Source organism: Adiantum capillus-veneris, chromosome 13, assembly GCF_014529385.1.
Source record: "Adiantum capillus-veneris isolate H3 chromosome 13, ASM1452938v2, whole genome shotgun sequence".
NCBI lineage: Eukaryota > Viridiplantae > Streptophyta > Polypodiopsida > Polypodiales > Pteridaceae > Adiantum > Adiantum capillus-veneris.
The window spans coordinates 118830592-118844367 of NC_140943.1; the positions used below are offsets into that span (position 1 = coordinate 118830592).

Consider the following 13776-nt stretch of genomic DNA (forward strand, 5'->3'; position numbering starts at 1 on the left):
GGTTTTGGTGAAGTCTTCTTTGTAGCTAGTGATGGAGTGCTTGGACTCACTTCACTTTTTGGCATGCTCGTTGGTTTGTTATTCTGGACTGGTCTTTTGTGGTGTTGAGCTTTGTATGTGAGGGGTGTTCTCAGTGGTAGCAGGATGTCGTCTAGTGGCACTCATGCAAGCTCTCTTCGGCGGCTGCTCTTGTGACTATAAGCTCCTTTTTCTAGGTCTTGGTATATGGTTCTTGTTATTAGGGTTGGCCTCCCCTATTCTGGCTCGTACTATTTGGTTATTCTTTTTTATGCTTTTCATGTACTTTCTTTATGGCTAATTCAATCTCACTCACTCTTGTGAGTTTTGCCCCATATAAAAGGAAATGGAAAGATCCATTGAAAAACTAAACAAAAGAATAATTTAGTAGTTCACATGAAAAGGTATGTCCAATCAGTATTGGAAAAAATAAATTTCAAATGTCTATCCAACTCTCTTATGCTTTGAGGCTTCTTTTGGAAAATAAAACAAGTGAAAGGGTCACGATGTATTTCTAAAACAATAAGAAGTGATAGTCATTACGTTGAGTTTAACTGGAATGAGTGTTTGGGAAGGATTGCCTCATTTTAGCCTTGAAATCGAGAATAGGTGGTTGCAATCCATGGTAAAGGCAAGAAAAACTAGTGAAATAGGAGAGAAAATAGTTCAAAAAGCTTGCAAATTTCAAAATTTATGCTGTGATTTTTAGTTTGCTTCTTTGTGAGGACAAAACTCAGCCGGTGTCCACTTAATAAAAGAGATTTTTCCAAACATTGACTGAAATTAATTTATAAAAAGCAAGAAAAGTAAAGCCATGTTGCTGGTCAAAGATTTGAACGGTTCCGTCTTCTTTGATCGTGGAAAAGGGCTCATAAGCTTTTTGGAAGTCTCCACATGGTTCTTATTCATAAAACTCTCTAAGTCCAAGTCTTTTGTTGGCTTCTGTGGTCTGGAGCTTTGCAATGACATCATAAACTTCTTTTGGTGGAAGTTGCAGCTCTACCTGATGTCCCTCTTCGCTCTTGAATCTTCCTGCGAACACTGTGGTGTTATGCTCTTCAAGCTATTCTCTTGACAGATAGGTCGCTTTGGTGGTTTTGACTGAATCGGGGTCCAGTTGGTATGGTGGTAGCTCTTGCAACTTTTCTTTTTGATTGAGCTTCTTCTTGGATTTCTCTACTGCTTGCATGGATCCTATTGAGTGAACAGAGTGTCAAAGTTAGCAAATTTGGAAGGTTTTCTTTGAAATGTCCTCCAGTCTGAAATGCTGACAAATTGAGTCCAATTTGCTTCAAATCAATTTTTGAACATGCATAGATGCATAAAAACATGAAAAGATCAAAATTATGAAGTCCAAACAAAATTTGCAACAAAAGTAAATAATCGTGATTATTTACAGTTGAGTAATTTTTTCAACTTTTTACAAATTTGGCATTATAGATTTGAAGTATATACCAAATAGATACTTTCAATGAAATATGGGCTCATTTTGATGCCCATGATGAAAATGGTGCCAGATTTAGGCTTTAGGTCTCTGAAACAGTAGATGTAAAGAGATTTTGAGATTTTGAGCTCCAAATTTGTTCAAACTTGGCTAGTGGGCTTAGAACATCAAGTACTTTGAATCTATGATGGCAAAGTTGCAAATTTTCTCCATCTTGGCCAAAAAGTAAATAATCGTGATTATTAACTTTTCTACCAAAATAAACATTTTTTGGTACAACTTGGTTCTAGGCATGGTATAGACCTTGTGTAGGTGATATGAGGTGATTTGGATCAACAAATGTGATTCATAACTCAGAATTTTGCTTGCAAGATTTTCTTTGCGCTTTTTGGTAATTTTCCGAGTTATATGTTATCATTTTGGCTCATACTTGAAATTTGGCATGTAATAGGTGTGCACAAGTGATAGGTGAGGTGATGATGCAATTTTCAAGCCAAAATAGTGCAAAAGTAAATAATCGTGATTATTTATAGCAGTCACATTTTTCTTGCAAAACTTAAAAATATTGACCTAAACACATTCTATACACCTAAAACAAGTCCTAAATTGATTTGGTAATCTTTGGTCTTGCCGGCATCACTTCGTGCTTTTCCGACTTTGAAATCTCTGATTTTTGTGACTACACTGCCTGTAGAGTTGGTTAGTCACTTTTGAGGCTATGGACTTGTCCGCAACATAGTCGTGAAGCAACTCATCCAATTTTGGCCCATTTGGAGTCAGTTTGACCTCGTTTGTCGAATTTGATGCTTTGTAGCCTTTGAGCCGCTTTTTGCTTTTCAAGGGCTTGGCTTGATTGATTTCACAAAACCAATCATATACATTGTGTATAGACCTCATAGGTAAGCTGTCTGTGGAGTCAGAATCCAATTATGGCATCTGCCAAAAACCTAGCTTTTCCACTTGGGACCATCTCGACCCTTGTTGAATGGTCAATTGTTGCTATAGAAGTGTTCTAATATGTTGGGGCATGCTACATTTCAAATCTCATCCAATTTGGTTGAGCTGAAAGGCCGCTATGGTCGATTTTTGGTCGTAGGTTTTCATGCACTACTCGGATTCTAGGGTTTTTTCTAGGGGTTTAGACTAGCTACCGGCCGTACAAAATGGATCATTGATGTGTAAGGAACTTACCCTTCATGTCTTGTGTGAGACGATGTTGAAAAAAGACAGTTGTAGGCTCCGCAAAGTACGCGCGAAGAAGTCAAAAAACTCTCTCTCCAAAGGCAACAAGTGGAAATGAGATGATTTTAGCCTACCTTGGGTATCTATACTCAGACTTCTCGCACCAATTTTTCCCAGATTCCCCTGTTAGTCCTACTAGGCCGTGAAATCTATGTTAAACTCAAAAATTTCCCCAATCGGATTCCTGTAGCTCATTCTGCAAGAATTCTGCAAAAGTAGGTCTGGCAACCTAATTTAAGCTTCTTGCTTCCATTTGCAGATTTGATTGAAATTTTTTGCGCTTGTCTGCCTTGACCTTTTTACCACCGACGTGTCTTCAGGTTTTCCATCTGAGCTCCATTGTTATTTATTATTAATTTTTTACTTGTTTATTGGAAAAAAAATGCACTAAAAAAGCAAAGTAAAAAATTTCAATAATTAAGAAAATCCATTGAAAAACACAACTTTATTTTTTTTGTTGGATTTCTCCATTTTAAGTCTCATATATCGAGAAAAATGATGAAACATAACCAAAAAGGACTATTTTTTGATAGTATATACACTATTTACACTCATTGGGGAGATATTATCAGTTAAATTTTCCCCTTTGATGATTTATAAGGGCATTATTAGGTAATTCAGCAAAAAAACACGCGTTAACATCAAATTGTTTTCCTCCCTCTTCAAACATTGCCCTTAATTACTTAGTACTCTTTCACCCCTCCTAGATGGCGTACTTCGGGATGACTGTGTGCATGGGTTGAACAATCGTGTCTATGTATAGCCTTGGTTGGCTCTACTATGCTTTGAAGATCAATGCAGTTCAAACCATTATGATGTGCAAGAATTGGGTCTTGAGTAATTAACTCAAGGGTTTCTGATGTCGAGGCTTGCTGTTGTTGTCTTCTAAAGAGAAAATCTTATAGCTTGTGTGCTCTTTTCTTGATTGTATCATCAGGATGTTTTAGCACGCCTATTTCCTGAGATTTTGGTATCAATAATGACTGTTGTCGAGCTTTTACTCGCCATTGATATCCCGGTTTGTCTTGGTCAGAATAGTGTGGTCGAGGTTTCTGAGGCTTAACTCTCCATTTCTTGATTGGTTTTGCAGTTCGCGGAGAAGATAAGTGGACCTTTTTCTTCCATATCCATTTCATGTTAGGTTCCTTTCTCGGAGATGCGCGTCTATGTGTTTTGACCTTGAGAACCGTCTTTGGTTTTGTCGATGATGTTTTGGATACCCAGATTTGAATCGGTTTGTCCTTAAGTTGTGCTTTTTGTACCCAAATTTGCATGAATCCTTGCATGCTACTTGTAGCATTTGCTTGTCAAGAGGATGGAGAAGATTGATTACTTTGTGGTTTGCTTTGCTGGTAATTGCCTTTCCATTCCTCCTTGCTTGGTGCAATTGGAACAATGAGTTACCCGCCTTTAGGTGATAGCTTGAGCTGATTTGCATCCCAATCTGGTACTGCCTTGTATGTCTGCATCCAGGGAATTCCAAGAATCATCGTCTTATTCATGTGTTCATCTGGTAAGCATACAAACTAATGAGGACATGAACATCCATGTACTATCACGTTCAAGTTGACTACTCCCAATGTTGGTGTTGGGTTCTTGTTGCATCCTTTGAAAAGTCGTTATTCCTGTTGTCAATGACCGAGTTGTTTTCTTGTACGTGGAATAATTGACTACATTTACTCTAGCTCTTGTATGGATCAAAGTATTTGTGCTATGATTTTTGAGCTGCACTTTGATGCGAAGGTCCATTCCATCTAACCATTCATCATCCGTTGACACTGCATCTTTCTGCAATTCCCATTGTCTGTCATCTATTTCCAGTGTGTTGATGGGAATAGGTATTTGTTGATTCTTAAGAGCAGCTTTCCTTTTGAGTACCCGAAGCCGAGCTTCCTCTTGGGCTTCATCAATAACCTGTTGTCATTTTATCTTCCTTTGCTTGGCTGCATGCATTCTTTCTAGCAATTCATTGGTTAGCGGAAAATTGTAGTTCTTTAAATGACATCCACTAATCCAATTAGCCATTCGTTCACTATCTAGGGTTGACAATTTGACTGCTGCACTTGGAGATATATCTTCAATGATAAACGGTCCGTTTCCCTTTTTCTTAAATTTGGGAATGTGCTTTTTGTGATTAAATAGGAATCAAAAAACTGTTTTTGTTTCCACTTTTGTGCATAGATGTGAGCTACAGTTGTTACCCTTTACTCATCTAGCTTTTCTAAATCTTCAAGTCTTTTTGACAATTCATGTCCAGTCCACTCGAGATCTTTAGCTATCCTTAGTGTTGGAAATAGAAATTCTTTTGGCAATATGGCATCAAGACCATAAACAAGGTTAAAGGGTGTAGCATTTAAATATATTTTGAATGAAACTCGATAAGCCCATAGAGCAGCATGGAGATTCATTTTTCAGTCTGTCCTTCCTGAACTAACCACTTTAGTCAATACCAAGCTAAGAATCTTATTTGTATGCTTAGCTTGTCCATTTGCTTATGGGTGATAGGGAGTTGATTTGTTATGGATGACCATAAATTCATTAAGCAGATACTCGATTACCTCATTGAGGAAATGAGTTTCCCTATCACTAACAATTTCTATTGGCAGTCGATATCTTGTGAATACATACTCATATAAGAATGCGGCTGTGGTTCGGGCATCATTCTTTTGAGTTGCTTTAGCCTCGGTCCACTTGATCAAATAATCCGTAGCTACAGTAATATACTGAGCTTGGGTTCTATAAGCAGGTGGCTGTATTGGCTCAACAAAGTATATACCCCATTTTGCAAAATCTCTAGCTCCCATCATTGGTCTTAAGGGCATGCTATCTACTCGTGTTGGCATTTTTGCTCGTTGACAAGCATCACATCTTCTAACATATTCTTTGGCATCTACAAAAAGTGTCGGCCACCATATGTCTGCCATTAAGATTGCTCTTGCGGTGGTCTCATTAGAAAAGTGACCTCCAGTTAATCCAGCATCTCCTTGTTCTATAATCGGAATATATTCGTCTTCATTTGCACAAAGACGCAAATGTTGATCCTTACCTCTCCGATACAATTGGTTTCCAATAAGAGCATAGTCTCTTGTTTCAATTTCAATTACTCTTTGATGGCGTTTACTCATATCCTCAGGAAATGTTCGATTCGATAAGTAAGTGACTAGATAGTTACTCCACTTAAGAACAAGTGACATTTGAAACAATGTTACATGAGGTATGGGTGTTTGTTTTTGACATTGAGGACAATCCTTTACAAAAGAGCGAACATCACTCCTCATGTTGGCCAAAATACTCCAAGTCTCAAGATCTTTTGCATAGTTTGGTCTTTTGCAAATTGAAGTCCGAATATGGTAATATGTGCTTGACTTATCTATTGGGTTTTCTCTTCAGTATTAATGCATAAGAGAAATATTCCATCTTGATTTCTTTTATATAGCCTCCTTGCTAGTAATTGATACATAGCCAATTGCTCAATTAATCCAATTGTAATAGGAAGTGGTATTTGCAAAACCACGTGAGCTATGGTCATCAATGATACCATATTTTCCGACCATCGAGGTATCATTTCCACGGAGAACAGATATGCATCTGGTAGATCATCGTCTACTCCTTTAGGTGGTTCCCCCGAAACAATCCTAAACAAATGATCTGCTCTTTGATGAGTAGTGCCCTTTTTTACAACTATAGTAAAATCGAATTCTAGAAGAATGATGAACCATCTCACTATTCTTTTTGTGCTGCATGGCTTGTTGACCAAGTAGAATAAGTCTTGGTGGTCCACAAAGAGCACAAATTTATTTTCTAATAGGTATTGTCTATACTTTTTTACGAAATAAATCATTCTTAATCCTTCCCTTTCAGTGGTGGTATAATTATTTTCTGCCGTGTTCAATTGTTGGCTAGCATAAGAAATAGGAAAATCAATTTTTCCGTCTCCTGGTTGAGCTAGTATACACTCGATGGCAAAATTGGAAGCATCTACATGTATGTGGAATATCTTCTTCAAATCTAGTGCTTTCAATATTGGAGCTGAGGTGAGAGCTTTCTTAAGCTTCATGAAGGATTCTTCACACTGCTCGGTCCATTCAAAGTGTGCAATCAAGCTATACATGGGTTTTTCAATTATAGCGTACATGTAAATGAACCATCTATAATATCTACAATGTCCCATGAAGGCTTGAACCCCTTTAACTGTTGTTGGTCTAGGCAAATCAGCAATAACATGAATTTTATCCATATCAGTAGCTATGCCATTTTTAGACACTATATGTCCAAGAATTTTTCCTTGTCTACCCATGAATGTGCACGTTTCAGGATTCAAGCAAATCCTATAAAGTCTATATTTTTTGAATACCTTTTTGAGGTGTTCAAAATGATCATCCCAGATTGATGAATGTATGCATAGATCATCCATATACTTCCAAGATTTTCCTAAGATGTTCTTTAAAAGCATGACTCATCAATCTTTGAAAAATGTGGCAGGAGCATTAGTTAACCCAAAAGGCATAACCTGATAGGCGAAAATATCCCATTCTGTTGCAAAAGCAGTTTTATGCTGATCTTTTGGGTCAACCAAAAGTTGATTGTATCCCAAAAATCCATCTAAGAAGTTGTATGCTTCTTTTTCTGCAACTCATTTTAAAACATGCTCAGTGATTGGAAGAGGAAAGCTGTCTCTAATGGTAGCCGCATTCACTTTCTTGAGGTTGACACACACTCGTAATTTTCCATTCTTCTTGGGCACTACCAAAATTGGAGACACCCAATCCGTGATGAATTTGGCTTCCTTTAGTTTCTCAATCTCTTCTTTTATCTTTCTAGAAAATGTTTCATTGTATGTGTATGGACTTTGTCTACTTGGTTTTGCATCAATTCTCATGGGTATGGTATTTTGACAGATTTCTGGATCAACACCCTTGAGATCCTTGTAAGACAAAGCAAAGATGTCTCGGTATTCTTTTAATAAGCTTAATAAAAGCTCTTCTTTTTCTTCTGTTACGTCATTTGCAATGTAGGCAAGCCTAGGTTCTTCTCCTTGTTCAGCCAAATCTATCTTTTTCGCGTTTTCATGCCCTTTGTAGGACTCACCCAGTTTTCGTAGTTCTCTAACAGGTTGTTCTACTATGATTTTTCAATCTTGGAGAGTATATTTTTTGTAATGGGATGGAACGTTCATTACATCTTTACCATCCTCTTATGTGGTATCCATTTCAGTCGTATATATCTCCTTTAGATATTTTTTCAACTCTTGATATTTCTTTTTCCGCTCAACTCGTTTCATGGTTGACTCCTTGTTTTGTTTCTTTGGATTTGCATGAGTATCCTTCCTTGTTTTTCTCAATGTTTTTTTTTTTTGAAGGATATATGCCAGTGATTTTGTCCTTGACACAATCATGTGCATCTATCTGCATTAGGAATTGTGTTCTACTGGAGACTGATGGCATAGGTCTAGCTTTCACGTTTCTGGTGTCTCTTTTTCGTTTATATCATTTTTGTCTTCTTGATTCCTGATTTGGAAAGTAAAAAAAAACTTCCTTCCCACCTTTCATGAGTAGCTTAGCTCTCACATGTTCTTTTTCTGACCCCGAATCTTCTGAGGTAGCTGAGTGTTCTCCTAACTCTTCTGTTGCATCATAGTAGAGGTCTGAAAAGATTTATTGAGCTTTCAGTAAGTCCTTGGGTTCCTCAATTTCATCCTCAACGTAGAGGGTTGAGATCATTTGGATGGGAATTATGTCATAGCCGTACTCATTGCAAAATTGAGTAGGCATAGACGTATAAACGTATACATCCATTCTCGCTAAAATTTGAGTCCATTCAACTGGCTCAAACAAATGCTCTGAAAAGGGTTCACGTACATAGACTTCGCCTGTGCAATCCCTTTCTAAGATACATTCTTCTCTTTTTAAGCTCCTATTTTTTGAAGCTCCGCACATCCAAATAGCATTATCTTTGTTCAACCAAGAGGGAAGCTTAGTTTCATCCAATAAACTGAATCAAACTCTTGTATGGGCATTCTCATGACATCTCTATAAATGTGATCTTTTAGATTGACCCTTGTTATCAATTCCACTTGCTTCAAGTACATATAATTGTTTCCCCAATCTTGGATAAGCTGTACCTGCGCATGAAAGGTCTTCCCAATATGATTTTGTAATTGAGTTTCTTCCCAAAGTCTACTATGGCAAAAGTTTGTTGATATTCAATCCCACACAAATTAACTATCACTTTTTCTAGCAGTCCTAAGGGTCTTTCAATATATCCATCAGCCAATTGCAATTTCATTTGATTTTTTCTAATGGCTGGTTGTCCCCAGGATTCCCATGCCGGATTTTAAATAGCGCATCCCAATACCTGATGCTCCAACCTTACAATGGTACCTATCCTCATTGTGCATGCCCTCCACAAAACCCCAGTTCTCTTCTAAAAGCCTCCCTTAATCCTCATAATGCACATCTTTACATGCAAGCATTGTGGGTGTCTGTGCAAATGCAAACTCTTTGAAGATATGCACAAAATATTGAATAGGCAAACACCAACTCAAGCCCACAAACCTTGAAGCTTTGGAATCTTTAAAGAGTTTTGGACATCTATTACCATCTTTTTCTTGAAAGATGCTACCGACCATAAATTTTGGTTGTGGCCTTTGATGGGTTCAATCTTCCCATAGCCTTGTGTAGAAGTAGATACAATATAAAAGTGAGAAAACAAAAAAATTCTTCTTTGAACCAATTTGGCTCGGCAAAGATATGTAAAAATTGTTGCTCCAATATCTGCATGTATAGCATTGAATGTGCTAAAGACCCTACCTCCGTACCTGGGTGGACATGAGGAACATTTGTTAGCTTGCAAGACATCCAAATTCTCAAAGCCAAAGAATCTTTGGATGTTTGGACCTGTTGGGTATTCAAGCTCGGATCCAACGTGTCAAGCTCGTGGGAAACGCCTCTTAAAGGCATGCAGATCACTTGTAGTTTGCATGGCTAATAGGCTATATATGTAAAGCTTTTATTAATGCAAGAATCATAGCATGTAGTTTTTTTTCCTCCTACTGTGCCGACTCTCTCTGCTCTCTCTCTCTCTCTCTCTCTCTCTCTCTCTCTCTCTCTCTCTCTCTCTCTCTCTCTCTCTCTCTCTCTCTCTCTCTCTCTCTCTCTCTCTCTCGCCATGACTTGCTCAAGGTGGCACCCACCATAGTCTCGCTTCCCAACACATGGTATCAGAGCCACAAGCGGGCGAGTATGGAAAGATGTTGATACAGACCATCAAGTTTTTTGTTGCAAGGAAACCTTGCAAAGATCACCATCATCATTACTACCCTTCCCTATTAAAACACAACAGAGCCTCTATTGCACATGCCCTTGCCGTTAGAGAACGCTCATCTCTGCCTCCCTCTCTAAAAAATCCTCTGATGTTGATGATGCCGGCAAAAGAATAGTTGCCTCGGAGAAAGCTGTCGAAGGTGTGAACTAGCAGCTCCATGAGATGGCCCGCAAAGTCTCCCACGATGGAGGTGCTAATCAAGTGAAGCGCGTGGAAGCTGCTGCTGATGTGGCCTTGAAGGAGGCCTCTGATGAAGCTTCTGCTGAGCCCAACTCGTCGAAATCAGGCAATGTTGGCAGCGGACACGAGGAAGGCCTCACTGCGGCAAAGAAGATGACCCCTGAAGCTGATCATTGAAATTCAAGGGTGGAGTGTGCTTGTACTGCCAAGGTTATAACGATGCCTTTACAAGTAAACTCATGGAATCAACAAGCAGAGCAAATCCCAAGTTTCAAGGTTATGACACTAGAAATAGCACACAAGTAGATAGATTCCTCAAGAATTCGATACCTCAACCCAGATTTTTCAAAGTACCTCAACAAAACCTGTTTCTACTTGCTCAGTGTCATAGATTCATTATGGTTATTGTCAAAATTAACAATCATACAAAGCTTTGTGTTAGCCTTTAATTCGTCAGTTATTGCCATGCAATCAAAATTTTGTACAGGGTTATAGACAGTGCCACACATCAGTGGTAAGGCCGCCCTTTTTTTGTTTGGTCACACTGATAGTTGTTTAAGGGAAGTGCACACACACAACTATTTTATTGTCAAGGAGGGGACTTCTAGTCATGTTTTCAGGTGATTAGACTCTACCATGGTCTGTCTCGAGTCCATTGTCAATGGTTTGGGCTTGAGGGGGGGGTTGTTGGGTATTCAAGCCTGGGTCCAACATGTCAAGCCCATGGGAAACACCTCTTAAAGGCATGCAGATCACTTGTAGTTTGCATGGCTAATAGGCTATATATGTAAAGCTTTTATTAATGCAAGAATCATAGCGTGTAGTTTTTTTTTCTCCTACTGTGCCGACTCTCTCTTCTCTCTCTCTCTCTCTCTCTCTCTCTCTCTCTCTCTCTCTCTCTCTCTCTCTCTCTGTGCTTCTACCGTCTTTCTCACCATGACTTGCTCAAGGTGGCACCCACCATAGCCTCGCTTCCTAACAAGAGCTTGCGTTCTATAATGTCCACTAAAATAAAATGCACATTAATTCTTCTTAGAACTAACCTTTGGAGTGACTTTCACCATAGTCTAGGGAAAAATGGAGATCAACAGGTAAATTCAAGAGCATATAGATGAACTAAGATACGAGTAGTCTCTTGGGAAAACTATAAAAACTATACTAGTGAACAAGGTAGGAGACTAATGTGAGGGTGAAGACGGAAATACTACTTTACCTATAGAGTATGTTGGTGTTAAATACATGGCCATACTAGATAGTGGAGAGGGTATTGACATTGCTACCAAACGCGCGAGGGGGGGGGGGGGGGGGGGGGGGGACACTATGTTGTCATGTTAATGCACCATATGAGTTCAATGGGAGGGGTTTTGAATGTTAAAAATTTAGGCAATTTAACAAAGATACATAAATACAAGGAGTATTTATATTCAATTTTGGAAAAAAAATCCTAAAATAAGGGGTCATTTTATTCATTCAAACGTGTTAAAAGAGGGGTTTTCTAATTATCCATGAATGCATGTTATATAGGGGTGTACTAAATAGTGCACCCCCCGAGCTACCAAAGAAGCTTGAAAATCTTGGGGGAAACTTGCCATTGGAAAAATCGAGTAAAACATCAACTTGCAAATGGGAATGTGGAAAAGTTGATGGGATTATTAGAGGGAGTTGTGGTCAACTCTTGTGGTATTGACTACCATCACATCTATGCTTTAGTGGATTTTGGAAAGAAATTCAAGTATGGCATTATCTTGGGAAGACAATTCAATAATGATAATTGATTCAAAACTGGGGTTATAATTTCCGGGGTCCACTACATAGTCATGTGCATTCGGAAGTGAGTGAAGGTGCATCCATTGAGTGCTATAGTGGTGGGTATATGTCCATTTTGAATCCATATAATAGTAGGACAAGTACCATGAGAAACTCAACCAATGTGACAAAAAATACCTCACAAATGGTGTGTTGTAAAACGGAAATGGACAAACCATGAAACCCATGAGTGCTATTATATGCCTAAATATGAAGGGATGTGCAATATGTGCCATTGAGACCACCATGGAAACCTCTTAGGGGATGTACTATGTAATCATGTTAATGTACCACATGAGTTCAAATAGAAGGGGTTTTCTAATGCAAAACTTTGAGATTGGGGTTTGGAGTGATCAAGGACTTCCAAACCAATATTCAAAAAACCCTACCTTCATATATTGGGTGGACATCAGAACATTCATTAGATTGCAAGACAACCAACATTCTCAAATCCAAAGATTCATTTGATGTTTGGATCTTGCGTTCTACATTGCCCACTAAAACCAAATGCACATTACTTTTTGGAGAACTGTTGAGTCTTAGACCTAACCTTTGGAGTGACTTGCACAATAGTCTAGAAAAAATGGATATCAAGGGTTAAACTTAAGAGCATAGAGATGAACTAAGATAAGAACGGTCTCCTGGGAAAATTGTAAAACCTATTCTAGTGAACAAGGTAGGAGATATTGTGAGGGTGAAGAGGGCAGTATCACTTTACCTATAGAGTATATCGGGGTTAAATCCATGCCCATACTAGATAATGGAATGGGTATTGACAATATTTCTACCAAAGAAGCTTGAAAATCTTGGGGGGAACCTACCATTAGAAAAACTAAGTAAAACATTTTCTACTTAATTGCAAATGGGCATATGGAAAAGCCAATGGGATTGTTAGAGGGAGTTGTGGTTAATTCTTGTGATATTGACTACCAACACACCTATGTTATAGTGGCTTTTGGAAAGAAGTTACATTATGACATGATGTTGGGGAGACCATTCATGAGATAACGATAATTGATTCAAGACTAGCATTATAATTTTGAGGTCCATACCAAATACATATGCATGTATGAGTTAAATCCTTCTAGATTTGGTGAAGATATGACATTATCCTAATTCAAATGGTGTCTATATTAGTGAAGTTGAAGAGGACTCAAAAGAGAATTTAAAACAACAAGAAAGGAGAATGAGAAGGTTATATCTATATTCTAGATACAAGAAGAAATCTCCATCAAGAGCTTGTGCGTAATATCAAGAAGACAAAGTTGTGTTTCATGATGCAAGAGATGAACATTTCAAATGGCTAAGATTCTAAAAAAGAGCATGAATGTTGACAAGGAGGAAGATAATATTTTTAAATTAATGTCTTAAACCAATGACAAAATTGACGAGAACATTATAAGAAAAAACATATTAAGATAAAGAAAACAAGGATGCATTCAATGCCAATGATGAAAGGCAAGTCTCATTATTATCTGAAGGTATTGATGAATGTGTAAAAGAAACTATAAAAGATTATTAATTGTCTCAAGTCAAGAAACCTCAAAAGAAACTAAAATAGAAAACTCCAAAAACAGAAATGAAACCAAAGACAAAGAGGAAACCTAAAAGGGGAAATAAGGTTGAAGATGAGAAAAGTTGTCAAAAATTGCATATAAATCCAAATATAGAGAGTTAAAGAAGATTTTAAAAGAAATGTGGATGAAGAAAATGGAATCAGATGAGGATACACCAAGTGATGCTATTAGTATGCCATCCCATTA

The 13776-nt window shown here is 38.0% G+C and overlaps 1 protein-coding gene across 1 annotated transcript; it reads left to right on the top strand.

Moving 5' to 3' along the window:
• The first annotated feature begins 9966 nt into the window (after positions 1 to 9966).
• On the top strand, positions 9967 to 10384 carry LOC147444742 (uncharacterized). Its single transcript, XM_086527932.1, has one exon. It carries the CDS (start codon positions 10190 to 10192, stop codon positions 10382 to 10384), a length of 195 nt encoding a protein of 64 aa, XP_086384058.1. The 5' UTR covers positions 9967 to 10189.
• The last annotated feature ends 3392 nt before the right edge of the window (positions 10385 to 13776 follow it).